At 28.8% G+C, this 18,356-nt stretch overlaps 1 protein-coding gene across 2 annotated transcripts; it reads right to left on the bottom strand.

Moving 5' to 3' along the window:
- Positions 1–4,082: 4,082 nt before the first annotated feature.
- LOC123271420 (GATA zinc finger domain-containing protein 8-like) lies at positions 4,083–17,160 on the bottom strand. Of its 2 annotated transcripts, none has more exons than XM_044737737.1 (5): positions 16,895–17,160; positions 12,441–12,515; positions 9,820–10,177; positions 6,913–7,385; positions 4,083–4,954 (listed from the first exon to the last, which is right to left on the bottom strand). In XM_044737737.1, exons 3-5 carry the CDS (start codon positions 10,064–10,066, stop codon positions 4,340–4,342), a joined length of 1,335 nt encoding a protein of 444 aa, XP_044593672.1. In that variant the 5' UTR covers positions 10,067–10,177; positions 12,441–12,515; positions 16,895–17,160; the 3' UTR covers positions 4,083–4,339. The 2 variants fall into 2 exon arrangements, with proteins under 2 accessions (XP_044593672.1, XP_044593673.1); XM_044737738.1 differs by lacking the exon at positions 16,895–17,160 and adding an exon at positions 15,786–15,803.
- Between the last annotated feature and the right edge of the window lie 1,196 nt (positions 17,161–18,356).

Here is an 18,356-nt window from a genome sequence, read left to right as displayed (position 1 = left end):
TAGAACTATTACTTGTTCGATGTTTCAGAATATACAAACAATTCCAAGCACGAGGCTACTTCTAATCAGCCTGTTTTTGTGTTGATTATTGTCTGAAGTGTTTTTAAATATTGAGTGAAATTTAAAAATAATTTAGACATTTATTGTACACCCTTGAAATCATTTGTAGATGTACTTTCTGGTGAATTTTTATTGTCTTGAAAAAATGGGTATATTTTTGTTGTGTATCCATCATTGTTTAAATATCTGACGAAAAAAAAATTTGTTAAGGCAGTAATTTTTAATTTCTCTTCTGCCTTATGATAATTACATCTTGGCAGCGGTAGCGGTGTAGAAGATATCATCGATCAAATATCTTAAACAATAGATAAAGGTAGAAAATGATTAAATCATTATCGTAATTTTATCGAATGATTATTGTATTAAATTCGATTACAAAACAAAAGATATTTCTATCGTAAATATTAAATAGGAAAAAAACAAATTTAGATAGACAACTTGCGAATTTTCATCAAAAAGTATTTTTTCTAAATGTAGAAAATTTTTTTTTTCGTCAAGAAAGTTACAGGGAGAAAAATTTTGATTTCTTCAGTTAAAAAATAAAATACTTAAAAATTGTGAACAAATTCTTTTCTTATAATAACAATGCCTATTTTTTCCAAAAAAATTATTTCTCTCAGAGAACTTTATGAATACTCATATTTTTACATACTTATTATAAAAGTAATTTTAAACGTTTGTGGTAGTAATTTTTAGTTTATCTTCTGCCTTAAATTGAGAAAAAAAATATTTTTACTAAGAAAATTTTCTTAAGGTAGCTGTTGCGTGATAAGCATTTCAACAGAAAATTATGAAATTTTTTTATTGAAAGATAAATATATTAATAAGTCACTACCAAAATTTCAGATCAATTGACCGCACCGTTTTTGAGTAATTAATTTTCGAAATCGCATCTTTTCGACATTTCTTTTTGGATCGTTTTTGATGAAATAAAATAATTATTAGAGCCCGAAAAATCACGTCGATAGCCACCAAGAACGTGAAAATCGGTTTATTGGTTTGTAAGTTGTTGTTGTTGTCGAAAAAATTCAAAAAAAGTGAATTTTTCAAATTTCTCTAAGATTTTTGGTTCAATCAGTTTGGGTTCAAAAGCATATCATAGATTCTGAGAATACTGCCAATTCATAGATTCTGGGAATACTGCCAACCGCGTTAAAATTGATTTATTTATTCAGAAATTATTGCAGTTTGAAAATTTAAAAAATACTGTTTTATTAAACTTCTATCAGACTTTTGAGCTCGAAGAGCTCAAAAGCTTGGAACAGTTTACTCTATGAGCTCAGAGAGCTCGAAATAACAAATAAATTATATTCATTCTGTGTTAATTTAACACAATAAATGTTAAATTTACACATAAAAGCGTTAAATATTTAACACAAAAATTTTTAACACAAAATTTTTTGACGCAATGCCGCAAAATTTTTTACTGTGTCTAATATGTTTTTAAATATTGTGTGAAATTTGAAAAAAAATTTAGACATTTATTGTACCCTTGAAATCATTCGTAGATAATAAAAATTAATGATATATGAGTTTTGAGGAAAAATTTTCCTCTGCTGTCTGAATCTATGTTTGAATCGTCAGAATAGCTTAACTCAATTACTATCTGAATGTAAATTTGAACGTTAATTCTATAAAATTTCTCAATTACTTATACTTTAAGAAAAATAATAGATATAATTCGAAATTGTACTCATATCAATTTTTAGTTTAATTTAAATTAATGTTTTGTCAGTTTTCACAACTTTAAATAAATTATAATAATGTATTTTCATAAATGAAAAAAATCTGGAAAACGGTTGACCCTAAAGGCCTTCCCTGCAACTTCCCGCCAATTCGTTACCTAAACGCTTGAAATTGCACTTATGACGTTTCTGAGCTCTTCGAGCTCAAAAATACAATTTGTGTGTTATTTTGAGCTCTTCGAGCTCAAAGAAATAGCTTTTGTATGTTTTGAGCTCTTCGAGCTCAAAAGTCTGATAGAAATTTAATAAAACAGTATTCATTGAATTTTTAAACTGCAATGATTTCTAAATGAATGAATCGATTTTCACGCGGCTGGCAGTATTCCTCGCAGTTTTTCAGAATCTTTGATATACTTTTGAACACAAACTGATCGAACCGAAAATCTTAGAGAAATTTGAAAAATTCACTTTTATCGAATTTTTTCGACAACAATAACTCACGAACCAATCAACCAATCTTAACGTTCTTGGTAGCGATCGACGTGATTTTTTTAGCTCTAATAATTATTTTATTTCGTCAAAAACGATCAAAAAAGAAATCGTGAAGTTATGTGAAAAAAAAATTTTTTCGAAATTTTTCGTTTTCGATAACTCTCGAACGAATTAACCGATTTTGATGAGACTGGTGGCAATCGACGTAGTTTTTTAAGCTTAAGAGCTGATTAATTTTTGGAATTGATTGGTAAAGTCGTTTAGAAGTTATTCCAAAAAAACGATTTTTTGAAAATTTTATTTTTGAGATTTCTCAAAATCTAGCGAATCGAATCGATTCAAATTTTCACGAAATTTAATGTCAATAATACTCTTTGGGTCGCCACCTATTTCGATCCGATCGGCCGAGCCGTTCAAAAGTTATGTGGTTTACACACACACACACACACACACACACACACACACACACACACACATGCCAGAAGTTCAAAGCCAGAAAAAAAATCCAGCCTGCTATCTTATGTTCTGTAAGGTTTATGAGGACCTAACTAGCCTTGAGTTAATAACCATAGGGCTGTTAGCGCTTAATCGTCATTTTTTTTAGTGTCAAAACACCGTTTGTGCTGGAAACATGTATCTGGGCCACGAGATACTCAGTCCCCTGGCAACTATTTTTATTTATAAAATTGGATCCATAAGTCTTAATATTATGCTAATTGATTTAAATATTCATTGAGAACTTGAAAAGTTGAATGCATTGAAATAGTTTGCTTGATTTTTTCTCAATTTAATAAAAAAAAAACAGTCCCCTGTCATGTTGTATGACAAAAGATACACAAATATCGAAAAAACATAAATTAAATTGGCTGTTTATTTATTATCATTAAGCTGATAATTTTGTAGCTCTTGTTAATTTTTTTTCTAATAAAATCAAAAATAATTTGGTCGGACAATTTTGTACAGGTTTAAGACGTCCTTACAGAGAATCATCCAAATACTGTATTTTTAAATAGAAAATCAACCATAAATATGTAACTAAATAAATATATTGTTTTTACTTCAATATCAAGGATTTTTTGGAAATAATTATTAAAATATTCGAATCATGCCTTTATTTTAATTTACAAGTTCAATTACACGTATAATGTATTTTTTTTAGCTAAAATAAAAGCTAGCTGATATAGAGAAAAATATTTTGCATTTATAGTTACAAATTATTGATTACAAATGCTTGTAGAGTGTAAATTGAGGCACTATTGAAAGCCAAGTGTTAAAAGAATAATTTTTTACAAAATAAATTTTAACTTCATTTCATAAAAATATTTTCCAGTAGATTTATTAGTTTTATAAATTCATTTATTAATATTCTTGTGAAAAATAAGTAACTATACGTTTCCTTTTGCATTATGTGGCTTTTAAACATATATTGCCAACATATTGGTTAATCAACAAGTTGATAAAAATAATTTCTTCACGCAGTCGGCTTTAAAAGTTTCTAAAGCCAAAAAAAAAATATAACTTCATCATTTATATTTATTAATAACAATTATTCATATTGAAAGTTATTAATTACAGGGTTACATTTTTTGTATGTAACTATGTTGTAAACTTAACGTAATAAATCATGCAGTTTCCCATTAAAATTAATATATAATATATATCCATTAACCAGAAAAGTATAATAATTATTAATAACATTTGTAAGCAGACTAATATTTTTTTTTTTTATAATTATTGAATCATAATTTTTTTTTTTTTTAATTAATTGCTTAATTATTGCTTAAACTTTTTTATGTATCTATTTTTCAAAAATAAAAACATATTTATATCTGTCAATATACTTCATATAATTATAAAAAATATTAATCTCTTTTATATATTAAGCAATACAATGATTATTATAATTCGTGCCAAAGATTTTTCTTTATAAATATTAAATCTTTGTTTCTTCATAGCAAAAAAAAGCATCTAGTAACACCATTTAAATATTTCTCGTTATTCATAAAATAAATATAACGATAACGAGATAAGTAAAAATATATAATTGTGGAATGGTGTTTTTTAATTAAAAGATTAAAAATAAAATAACAAATTATGTAGACTTAAAAATTTCTTCTTAACGCAGATTTAAGTATAGCAGCGCGCATCGTTAATACCATCTTTTCAAGCTGCTCTACTCTGCTTTTAAGTATTCTATTAGTTTTGTCTAAACTGACAGCTTCCATCATCATGCCTTTCTCTTTAGCTTTTTTATTCATGCGAGATTTACGCGATGCTTCGTTATTTTTTTCTCGCGATTCGCGATAGCTAGAGTCTGAATTTTCCCCCTCCGATTCACTGTCGTACTGTCGTTTCCTTCCTCGTCTACTTTGTGTGTCAAAACTATCGATAACTTCTTTTTTCATGCGCGTTTTTATGGTTTTCGTGAGTTTGATTGCCCTTGTCGTTGTTTTAGTGGATCCTGCTCCGGATAATGATGATTCAGTTGATGGTGACATTGCAGACGCAAACGATGGCTTCAGCGGCTTAATATCCAAGTCATCTGTATTCTTTGATGGAGAAGTTATTGTTTCTTGGCTGTAATTTCTTTTTCTGTTTCGTGTGTTGTGCACTCTTGTAGATATTCCTTCATTTTTATTGTTATTAATGTAGCTCGTCGATGCTTGATAAATGTCTATTGAATCTGTTGATATACTTTCTGGTGAATTTAAATTGTCCTGAAAAAATTTTTATTTTTTCGTTAAGTGTGTTCATTACACTGAGAACAAATTTCTTTAGAAAAAAATTAACAACATTAAGATAAGCAATTAATTTTTTAAGAAATTTAAGCAATTTTATTTCTTAGCTAAAGAAATGAATTTTTTTTTACAGTAACTTTTTTGTTAAAAAAAGTCTCCTGGATTTGGAAGAAAACAATTTTAGATAGACAATTTGCAAATTTTCATCCAAAATTGTTTTTTTAAAATCTAGAAAACTTTTTTTCAACATAAAAGTTACCGTGAGAAAAATTTTTATTTCTTCAGCTAAGAAATTAAATTTTAAGTACTTAATTTCTTTTTATAAGATTGTTAATTTTTTTTTAAAGAAATTGTTTCTCTCAATATTAATAATAAAATAAGAAAATAATTGCTAAGATTTTTGGTTCCACTTTTTATGAGAATCTATTATAAAAATGTTGTCAATTAGATTTTTTTGTGTATAACCCGTGTAAAAAAAATAGTCTTAAAAAAGTTTTTAGAGATTATTTTAAGATGAGCTCACAGCGACAGAGCCCTGGAAAATTAAAACGGAGCGTCTTAAAAAAGTCTTAAAATTGTCGGATAATAATTTTTCAACAATTTCAAATTCAATAGGAAAAGAGCTTACTCAAAAATGTTGTGGTTAAAACTCACAAAATCGTTTAAAAAATGTCTAAAAATTAATTTTCATAACAAATTTGAGAAACACATTTCAAAAATCTGCTTTCGGAATTTTTTTGTTGGCGTTTTAAAAGAGTCTTAAAACAGTCTTGGTTTGTGTCACGTTTAAGATCTTAAACAATCGACATTTTTAAGACACTTTTAAAACGACTTTTTTTTACACGGAAAAATTTGACCGAAGTACTTATGGTAGAAAATAACTTTGCTATTGAAAAATTGTCATCTAACGTAGAAAAAAAAATGCTTAGAAATACAATTTTTTTGCTCGACGGGCAGAAAGCGTCAACTTTCGGCCCGCTGCGCTAAACGAAGTTGCCGCTTTCTGCCTTCGTCGAGCAAAAAAATAGTATACACTCCACGGGAAGTAAATAAGAAAGCCTCAGATCACATGTTTGTCAACCTCGGCTTCGCCTCGGCCGACAATTACATGTGATCTGAGACATTTCTTACTTTACTTCCCTAGGTGTAATATACTATTTGCCCTCCGGGCGGAAAGTGGCAACTTTCGTCCCGCTGCGCTAAACTAAGTTGCCGCTTTCCGCCTTCGTCGGACAAAAAAATAGTATACACTCCTCGGGAAGTAAATAAGAAAGCCTCAGATCACATGTTTGTTGACCTCGGCTTCGCCTCGGCCAACAATTACATGTGATCTGAGACATTTCTTACTTTACTCCCCTAGGTGTGTAATATACTATTGTGATATACGCTAAGAGAAAAAATTTTTTTCGAAAATAATCGATATTGTTATGAGAAGACATTAATTTGTTGAAAATTTAAAAAAATTTTATTTCTTAACTGAAGAAATAAAAATTTTTCTCGCAGCAACTTTGTTGAGAAAAAGTTTTCTGGATTTTAGAAAAAAAACACTTTTGGATGAAAATTTCTAAGTTGTTTATCTAAATGTTTGTTTCAAAATTTTTAAAACTTTTTTTTAATAAAAAATTTACCGTGAGAAAAATTTTTATTTTTCAGCTTAGAAATAAAATTTTTAACTAATTAATTTCTCATTACAATATTGATCATTTTTTTCAAAAGAAATTTTTTCTCTCACTGTATTGCAAGTTTTTTAAGATCTTCGTAAATATAGAAATTCAATAGAATTCTTTTTACCTAATTAAAAAAAAACTCTAAAATATTTTTTTTACCCGAAGTATAAAAAATTATAAATTATTTATCATTACCCTAATAAGTAAGCTTTTTTGGTAAAAAATGGATCCATAAATGAAAACAATTATAAAAACATAAAAATATCTTACATCGCATAAATAGGATAGCAGATCGAAATCTTTTTTATTATTATCGAAATTATTAATAATATCCCAATTTATTGTAGGCTCTGCAGAGTAGCTGTTATCCAAATTAAAATTGTCATTTAATTGATTAATTTCGAGTCGCTGAAGCGGTTCATCCATTTTGTCATTATCAACTAGCCGTATCCATTCATCTGTCCGTGAGGCTATGGAAGACTTAGGTAAGTCCAACCATTCATCAAGTACATCAATGTTCCCCCCCAGCATTATTGGTTTATCATCATCAATCGGTGGTAGCATTACATTTTTATTATTTTTAATGATATTATTCATATTATTACTGTTGTTAAGATTATTATCGTTATTAATATTGTTTTGCTGCTTAAAATCATCAAGATCGATTGTTGCAGAAGTCATACCCACGTCAAGAACTTCAACCCCCACGTTTGTCGAGTAAGTCTGATCGTCGATTTTCATATCTAAAACAAACATAAGAAATAATTAAATATGAAGAAAAACATTTTTTTGTTATACTCGCTTTAAAAGTTTAACTTTTGAGCACTGGGTAGCGTCCGTAAAGAGACTTTTTTCTAGAGACTCTACTATACCGTCTTTTTTTGACAGCCTAGGCCGTGAAGTTTACCTCCCCCTTTTTTTTACCGACTTTTCGTGTATACACAGACGGAATTGAGAGAAATTGTAAAAAAAAGTCACATTCTAGTGAATCAACCGATGATTTTGAATAAATTTTAAATTTAGTTACTGTTGAGTGGCGCTAATTATTTCTCTGTTGCACAGAAGGAAAAATTTCTTGACTGGAGAACAAAATTCTTGGCTCAGGAAAATTTTCGGGTGCCTGAAGGAAGACCGAAGCTGTGTTGGCCGAAGTAAAAATTTTTTTTGAAATCCAATTCTTGGTAGAAGTCATTTTTTCTTAATTCAAATTATCATAAATCTGAACAAAAACAGTTTCACTGTAAAAAAATCGCGCCAAGTCCACGTTCATACGACTATAAAGAAAAAAAATTTGTTTTTTTCTTTACAAAAAGATATAAAATAAAAAAATTAAAAAATCCAAGTAACCGATATAATTGTTTATGATTTTCGGAAATTAAAAAAAATTTTGTTGTAAATTTAAAAATTTTAAAAAAATTTTGTAACGTATTTAGTGTGTTGCAAAATATTTTATTTTTAATGAAATTCGTAAAGTTTATTTACTAGACTTTAGAAAAATTGAAATCCACAATGACGCACACCAAGTACGTTCCAAAAATTTTTTTTTTAATTTTTATATTTACAACAAAATTTTTTTTAATTTCCGAAAATCATAAACAATTATATCGGTTACTTAGATTTTTTAATTTTTTTATTTTATATCTTTTTGTAAAGAAAAAAACAAATTTTTTTTTCTTAATAGTCGTATGAACGTGGACTTGGCACGATTTTTTTACAGTGAAACTGTTTTTGTTCAGATTTTAGTATTTTTTGTAATTATAATAAAAATTTACAATTGGTAACAACTTAAGTCTCGCATTGGCTGCATTTTTTATAGCAAACTATCCTCTTGAAGCTACAGTTTATGTAAAAATAATTCCAGCGCACCCTGGCGGGTGTAGATGCAAGCTGTGAAATGTATTTTTTTAACTGTAGTTTCCCATCTATTAGAAGATTACCATGTATTCTCGAATTATTTAGTCTGTGGCAGATCACTTTGCCCATCGAAAAAAAGTCAGGATCGAAATTTTTGCGTTGCTATAGTTTGTGCTGATTAAATTTAGTAATTTCAAGTAGATTAATTGTTATAAGTGAATATAATTAATTAATAACAGTAAAATAAAGTATGAATTACTGTTATAATATACAATTTAGGAAAAAAAAAGTACCGTAGAATTAAATAAAATTTTGCAACCTCAAAATACCGTTCTGCTTACAGTAAACACAGTCGGTAGTCTGGCGTTCCGTTGACAACGGATTTGAACGGAACTTGGCGCCAGATTCTACCAAATCTGTGGATTTATACAATAAATTTTTATATTTGATCAAGATTTTTAATTACTTTAGGGAAGCAGCGCCACCCACCAGCTGAGAAAAAAATTTTCTCACCTTGAGAAAATTTTTCTCTTGAATATTTGATATCCATTTTATATTATTTTAGCGTGCAATTATCCATATAGAATAAAAAAAAAAAAGATTCAATATTATTTGATCTTTCAATTTGACATGTTAATCAATAAAAATATTAATGAAAATTTACTTCTATCTTTATATTTAATTTTTTGGAGCAAGAGAGAAATTTTGACTTAAATAAATTTTTTTGGATCAAGATAGGTATTTCTTAAAGCAAGAGAATTAATTTTGTTGGAATAAGTGAAATTTCTTGTGTCAAAAAAAAATTTTTTTACGCTCAAGAAAATAATTAGGAAGAAAAACATTTTCTTGGCTCAAGTAAACCTTTTTTTGTGTACGAAGCGGACCTAATGTTAATAGAATAACAAGTACGCCATTAATAAATATTAATAAAAAGATAATTAATATAAAATTAATTTTTTTTTGCCATTGTGAAACTTCATAAAATTTAAATATGTCATTATTTGCCTCCTATCCCTCAAAAGTTAAACTAATGTAGCGATAATAACAAAAAATATTGTATGTCATTTGGCCGTTTAGTGGCGATTTTGACGACTTTCTTTCGATATTCGCTTTAATGTTTGTGACGCAAATGTTAGAAAACGAGCGTAAATTTCTGGCCTCGGCTTCACCTCGGACGTTAAAATTACGCCCGTTTCGAACCTTTCTTCACAAACCTTAAGCTCATATCGAAATATCGACGCTATCAGAAAACCGTCACTTCACGGCCTTATGACATAAATATCGATTAATATGTATTTTTTAATTAAGGTGATATCGACGTACCTGAATGCCTACCATTAAGAGATTCACCTACAGGAAAACTGTAACTTCTGTGATCCATTGGGATCCTGGAGCACCATCCACTTAGATCCTGATAATTTTCCTCCCAAGTTGGTGAAAATATTGTTGTGTTGTCCTCGTCCATCAGATTCGGGGATGAATTCATCGAGCTCGAAGATGATGCTTTCGTAATCCACATTAAATCTTTCATCAATTCTTTCTCCGTCGTCGGACTGATAATCGGTGTCATAACAAGCTGATCGTCGGCCACCTGGGGTGGTGGAACCGACACCTTCGGCTGAGATTTCACGCCATGAGAAGCAGAGGCCTGCTTTTTCGTATTGTTGCATTGTTCTTGTACCTGTAATTATCGTGGGTTTAAATGTTAGAGAGTATATAAATTAATATTGTTAATTAAAACAAGATAATTTATGATTATTATCAATAGTTAGTTTAGTCTGTAAAATGTTTTATTTGGAAAACAAATAGGAAGTTTGGAACGTCGAGTCAAGCTGTTGAAAAAATTTTTAACTAAATCAACAATAAGATCTGTGTAAACTCCTGATAACTTTTGAATGGTTTGAGTGATCAAAATTTTACGGTGTTCGAAATAGTTCTGTTTTGTCATTAGATTTTATATAAATTTGAATTTGTTCGACTTGGTAGATTTTGAGATATCTCACAAATTGTAAAAATAAACTAAAAAGATCGATTCCAAAATCTAATCGAGTTCTAGTCTCAAAAAACACCTTCAATTTTTGAAAACTGCATCAAAATCGGTTAATTCGTTCGATAAATATCAATGTCAAAAAATTTCAGAGAATGATTTTTTTTTTGCATAACTTTGAAATTTGTTGTCAGATCATATTGCATGTAATGAGTAATCTTTTTAGATTTAAAAAAAAAATTAAGTTCAATGCCGTAACACAAATCAAAATTGGACAATTTGTTCAAGAGATTTTGGTGTTGAAAAAATAAAAATAAAAAGTTTGGAAAATCCAAAAGTGCACGACTCATAATGCTCATTTAATTGTGAAATATATAAAAAAAAAAAAAAAAAACTTAAGTCGTTCAAAATTAATTGCCGAAAAAACAGCTGTAGTAGGAAGGTACTGCACAAGCGCCCCTGGTGAAATAAAATGTACATAATATCTATAGATATAGATATATCACCATCCATGTTAATTTTACATGGATATATATAGATATACAGTCTTGTAGTTTTCGTTTTTTATTAATTGTAATTAAACACTGAATTAATTAACCATTCGCATTCAGTGACCTACAATCGTCGATTAGAATTTAAAAAAAAAAAAAAATTTAACTCAAATAATTGATTTTTTCACAAGTTACAGTGTTTCCGGGGTTTCATACATGACGGACAGAAAAATTTTTTGACCTATTTTGATGTTTTTTTCCGTTTCTATTGCAGTAAATCAATTTTTAGAAAGTATGAAATTAATCTCCATTAAATTATTTCGACAATAGTATGCAAAATATCTTGATTCCGTGAACTAACAAGGCTATAATACTAAAAATAGTTGCTAAAATGAGGTGAAAAAATTTTTTCGATCGTAAAGCACTCTCTGATGCTTCGCATCATGAGTCGTGCAAAAGTATTTTTTTTTAGTATAACTTCGGAATTTCTTGTCGAATCATTGTGCAAGTAGAAAAAAATCTTTTTGTATTAAAAAAAAAATTTCAAAAAAATACACTGAATGAAAAAATTTCTTAGAGAAAAAAAATGGTCATATTTGTGACAAAAAGTTAATTTGTTAAAAATTTTGAACGACTTTATTTCTTAGCTGAAGAAACTAAAATTTTTCTAAGAGTAACTTTTTTGTGAATAAAAGTTATTTTGATTTGGAGAAAATCAAAAAAGATGGCCTGATTTTTTAGAAACTTATATCGCTAGAATGATATAGCAGATTTCAATCTGAAAGATTATACATTTTTATTATCCCAGTATTTTTAATTAATTAATTTTTGAAACTTTAAGTAGTAATTTGTCGCGAAAATCTAATTTGTTAATTATTCATTTGGTTATAACTTACAAGCTTTAAAAAACTTTTCTCATTCAAATAAAATTTTTCAAGTTTTCAATGAAAGCCAATTTTAAAAATTCTCATTAAAAACTTTGAAATCGCTGCGTTGTTCTATGATTAGTTTCTTATATACAAGATAAAGATTCAAAAAAACAAAATTTTATTTTCTAAAGGGAGTTATATATTTCCCTTAATTTATATTTACTCTACTTTAAACGACTATTAGACACTAAATAAATATAGTAATTAACAATAAGAAGTAAAATCTAGTAGTTATTAAAGAAATGACTTGTTACCATGATACCAAGAAAAATAGTGGGAATTTAAAGTTCTAAATCGTCACCATTGAGGGTCATTAACTGCTGTACTGGTAAAAAATAATGAATTATCGATTATTTAGTACGATTATTTATAAAAATTTTAATTATTTATATTATTTTGAAGTTCTTATGGAAAAATACAAAAATGATACTTTTATTTTTATAAAATTTCAATTAACGTACAGTTATTATTAATTTAAATACTTTTTATACGACTGATTAATGTAAATATGATAAATTAATAAAAATATATATTTACTTTAAATTCCCCGCCCTTATCAAATGTAATGTTGCTGGCCGTTGAACGCTTTGAAATAGGAGGGATTTTGAAAACCTATAAACAAAAAAAAAATATTAGTTAATATAAAATTCTATTAAATTGTCAAGGACGTTCATGCGCTACGCTAGAATCAAATGAATTCAAACTTTTAATGAAATTTATTAGGGTTTTGAGAAAAATTTTAAAGTATATCAAGGTAGTTGTCGTGGTTAAGGCATACCGTCAGAAAATTCTAAATTTATGTATAATTCTCAGGGTCATGATGATATAATTACCCTTAAAATTTGAAGTCGATTGACCATCTGTAACCCGAGATAAATTCAATTAAAAATTGGATATTTAACATTGATTGCATACACTCTCTGCAGTTCTGTACCAGTTTCTTAGTTATAAAAAAAAACTAACGCTCAGAAACTTTAAAAAAACTGACAGTCTTTTAATGTATTTGTTGTGAGCTTAAAAAAAAATAAAAAAAAATTTTTGACCGTTTAATTATTTATAAATAACGGATTAAAGTTTAACAATTTATGAAAAAGTATATATCTACGAAGTAGGACAGAAACAATTGTATGGGTTGCATCGCCACAGGTACAGTCTTGCGTAAAAATTATGGATTACTTAGCTACAAGCTCATATACTTTTGCGGCGCGTATAATCTCTAATTTTTTGACGATATCGTACCATGACAACTACCTTAATATTCTTATAATTTATAATGATTTATAATTTGTTTTTTCTTGAAATATTTTCTAGACATCTATTTTAAAAAATCAGTAAATGTAAATTAGTCATTAATTCGACGTTCATCTTTATTGCTCATTAAATTTGATAATTTTATTTTTGTCTTTTCTAACCGTGTGATCAGCTGTATTCAGGTGCTTGTTTTCAATACGGTCAAAATTAAACTAAAATAATTTTAATTGTACCCAGTAAAATAATGAATAATTAATTTAAATGTTCGTCAACACTATCTTTTTGATGCATTTATAAAAACTAAATGAATCAGATAACTTTTTCAAACATTATTTATTATGGTTACTTTAAGGGGGATAGGCACTGTGAAGATCGAAAAAATAGGTGATTTTCGGGAATTTTTAACTTCCCGCTAAGAAAATCGAAGATTTTCAAAAATCGGGAAGTTATTGTTTTCACCCCGTTTTACGAAAATCGAATTTTCATCGAATCTCGACGTTTCGAGGTCCTCGGAAGTTTCCCTGACTATTTCCGCGATGGGTGTGCGTGTGTGTGGATGTATGTAAACCTCTTATGACTTTTGAACGGCTTGACCGATTTGATCGCGGTTGGTGCCATTCGAAAGGGCTTGACCAAACTTAGATTTTGTATATACTTTGGAACGCTTCGGACCGGTAGATTTTGAGAAATCGCAAAAAAACTACAAAAAAAAATTTTTTTAAAAGTGGTTTTCTGGAATAACTTTTAAACGGCTTTACCGATCAATTCTAAAAACTAATCAGCTCTTAACATAAAAAACCCACGTCGATCACCGCCAGTCCGGTCAAAATCGGTTGATTCGTTCGTGAGTTATCGTTGACGAAAGAAAACCCAAAAAAGTGTTTTTTCGGAATTACTCCGAAGTTTTCCACTCTGTCAATATAAACTTAAAGATTTTTTATGAAGCTTAAAGAACTGCGTCGAATGCCACCAACCGCGTGAAAATCGGTTCATTCATTCAAAAGTTATCGCGATTTAAAAATTAAAAAAATAGTGTTTTATCAAATTTCTATCAAACTTTTGAGCTCGAAGAGCTCAAAAGCATACGAAAGCTATTTCTTTGAGCTCGGAGAGCTCAAAATAATATACAATAGTTATTTTCGATACGTATGCGCAAAGGTTGGTATTTTGGTAATAAACTTGAAGTGATGACACTCGTCTGAGATTATGAGTGCATTCTCAACAAAACCTCGTACGTTTTATCTGGTCTCGCTTCGCTCGACCGATAACAACGTACTCGGTTTTGTTGAGAATGTATTTATAATCTCAGACGAGTGTCATCACTTCAAGTTTATTACCAAAATACCAACCTTTGCGGATTTGTATCGAACAAAATTTTTTGTAGTAGCAACGGCGAAACTCGGATTTGAGAGGATGCAAATAAAATGTTATTCATTTATGAACTGTCACACGTAAATAAATGGCAAACTAAAATATTAGTAAAATTGTTTACAAGAATCGACTTGTCGCCAAGATTTTTTTTTTTCGATTCATACTCTCCCTGGTGGATGATTGTAGAAATAAACGAAACTAAATATCCTATAGTACTTTTTAGCATCCATGCGGAAATGTAGAGACAGATAGAGAGAGAGAGAGATGTCACTTATCCTTACGTGTGCGTGAAAAGTAGACTCAACTATAGATGACCAAACATTCATTTTACCCCTCCTAACTATAGCTCGAAAATCCAAGTTTCGCGGTTGGTATTACAAAAATTGTATTTATGAGCTCGAAGAGCTCTAAAACGTCATAAGTGCAATTTCAAGTGTTTATAGGTATAGAATTGGCGGGGTTGCAGGGATGGCCTTCAGGGTCAACCGTTTTCCTAATTTTTTTGATTGAGATAATAAAGGAATTTGGGAATTGGGTTTTTTTTTCTTTTATAAAGTATACATTAAAGAATATTCTCCTAAATTTTTATTAAAAAATATCATGTTGTTACACAGTTATTAGCATTTTTGTGGAGGACCAAAAAAATTTCCCCCACCACAATGCAAACTCTAACTCAAAAACGGATTATCTAAAACGAAAAAACGAAACAGCAAAGTAATCTGCATGCATGTGGTTATCGTCGCACGTAGGGGATTTTGAAAATTTGGATTTAAAAAAAAGTGGCGACATATTAAAAATTTTTTAATTTTTTTTTCATTTTTTTGAATTCAAACAGCCCTAAAAATTCTTAGAAATCAAAATTTTCAAAATCCCCTACGTGCAACGATAGCTACTGAATAGACGAATACGGGAAAAAAAAAGTTGCAAATCGGTTCATACTTATATAAATTACAGTTTGCACTAGTTCAAAAAATTTTCATACAAAACTCTAGACACATATTTTTGAATGTATAAACTTTGATTTAATAAAAAAAAATTTTTTTTTTTTTCAAATTTCACAGTGGCTATCCCCCTTAATAATATAAATATTATAATTTTAAATTCAAAAAATGCTGATCTACCATAAAGTTGTATGTTAAAAATCTGAATTTTAATCGTCAATAACTTTTTGAAATAATTGATACCGAATTTTTAATTTTTGAGGAAAGATCACTATATGATTAAACTTATGAAAATTAAAAATTATAAATTTATATCTACTATTAAGTCTTACGCATGAACTTCCTTAAGAAAATAAACAGTTAACTTATCTAAAACACACAAAAAAATAGTGAAGTCATACGATTATTTTTTCGTCAATAAATTGAGGCCATATTTAGGGAATATGTCTTTTATCTTATCACAAACAGTACATACAAATATCAATTATATCTATATAAATTTATAAACCTGACGATGACTCATCAATCACTAAGTAAATTTATCAATTATTTCTGTTGTTTTTAATTTATAAAACAATTTTATTCTAATAATAAAAATAATTGATTGCAGTTGGCACGTAAATTAACAGATTGTATAATATCTTGGTCACTTAAGATTGATAATTAAGGAATTATACCAATCAATTTAAATTAATGAAACTTTTTATGTAACAGATAATTATCTCCAGACAAACTATTTTTGGCGCCTTTATAATCACGTTCTTACCGCGTGTTGTTATAAAATTACCTCAGTGTTTTACCAGGAAAGCAGATATGATCATTACAAAGATCTTATCAAAAAATCAATATTTCTAAAGAGTTCCATAACAATAAATTATTTATTGAATATTTTAATCTAATTGTCTGAGCATGACCACGGACAATAATAATAATAACTAGCGAGTGATATTTACCGAGTAAAGCGTATTTTAACCGTTACGTAAAGTACTCCCATAGAGCAATATAATAAAGATTTACGTCATCTTTTTCAACTCCGAATAAAAAATCCAAACAATTATATATATATTTTTTTTTTGCAATTATTTTATTCAATAGACCGACAATTGTCGGTGATAAAAAAATAAGAGTGGAGGAAAAGGATTCTTTGATAATTAAAGATGATAACAAATATTCAACAATTACATGACATGTATGTATAACACTCTGAAAGTTGCAACAGAATGAAACAGCATTTTTTTTAACGAAAAATATTTTTATTATTATTGTTATTTTATTGAATAAAATAATTTGGCTCAGAAAAAAAAATAACTGCGACGAATAAAAATAATAGATTTATATAACAATATTTAATAAGAATAGGCACGAGTTTTTCTGGAAAAATCCACGATTACGTAAACAAAACGTAGAAAAATAACTTTTATTACTTACCCTCCCTAAATCGATGGGTGATTGGACTGTTTCCACTTAGAGTGGTGTATAGGATCGATAATCGACTTTTTACCGTAAAATATGTTTAAAAAGTCTTCGTATTAAAATAATAAAACTTCTTGAAAAACAATTAGGGTATTAAAAATTTTTTAATAACTTTCGGTAAGCTTATTGATAAATAAATACTTAGTGTACACTGAAATGTATCACGACTTAGTGTAGCAGGTGTGAAAGTCTTGAGTCGCGGACGTAGTATGCAATGAGAATAGAAAACTCAAGATCGGGCTTGAAACGCGCATCAACATACGTCATGACTCATAGGACAGTTTATTTTAATGTGGTAGTAAAGAGTGTGTGAAGAACCTGCGAATCAAATGATACTGACGTCATTATGCGCCAATCAACGGCTGACTGACGTCACGGTGGCCCAATGGAATAGATGGGTTCAACAAAATGGTGGGTGGAAAACACGTATCGCTTAATAGCACGGACAACAACCCAGATTATTAGGGAATTCCTGGAAATGTTTTCGTCGATAAGAAGCTTTGATGTTGCCGCCAAGAGTTTTAGGAATGAGTTTTTCTTTCCGGCAGAGGGCGAACTTTTTTAAGTCGAGTTTGTAAGCTACTTTTTGAACTAGACCTTGTGATTCTATCACATGCTCAATGCTGACACTACGGTAATTGATAGTAATTGCTTTTATGATTGGGAGGAGTAGAGAGTGTACTATCGCAATTCAGTAGAATTGTTGCGTCAGACTTGGAAAATTATTTTGTTTTTAACATTTATTGTATTTTTTAGCTAAAAATAATTTTATGGATATATGTTTTGGAAAGTAAATATTGTTTTGATTAATTATATAACGTGAAATCGATCAAGAATAGAGAAAGAAGGAGAAGTAGGAATTTATTTAAGTGAAATACGGCAATAATGGTAACTTATTTGCCAGTAGTGGAATTAGTTGGATACTTAGAAACTTTATTGATCGGAAGTAGGTATATTAGGAAATGTGATATGGTGTTAACATGCGAGTCTTTGATGTATGCATCAAATTTATATTTTATTTAGTTATTGCTCACTTACTTCCACGCATGACTTTATTTGTTTACTTTACTAGTTTATCAATGATTTCTCAAAAACTATGTGGTAGGGAATTCCAGAATTTTGTAGGGTAGTTATACATGTATTAATCTAAGTAATATTAGTTTTTCGTGAAATTCTTAAAATTTCTTCAATACAAAAACAATAAAACTTCGCGTTTTCTCTCTCTTTTCCCATACCGCCTGTGTAAAAATGTCATTTTAAATTGCAATTATCTTCGGTTAGACGTGGTAAATTGTTTCTAAATTTTAACAGCGTGTGTATTATGTATTTAACTACTTCTATACGGAGTTTGGGAGATTTCTTGAATTTTTGCTTTTTGGGCCTAACTACCTTAAGGATTTTAACATTCAATTAAAAT

This window comes from Cotesia glomerata, linkage group LG9 (genome assembly GCF_020080835.1).
Source record: "Cotesia glomerata isolate CgM1 linkage group LG9, MPM_Cglom_v2.3, whole genome shotgun sequence".
In the NCBI taxonomy this organism is placed as follows: domain Eukaryota; kingdom Metazoa; phylum Arthropoda; class Insecta; order Hymenoptera; family Braconidae; genus Cotesia; species Cotesia glomerata.
Note: the sequence above shows the minus strand (reverse complement) of the source record. Positions and strands in the feature narration are given on the sequence as shown.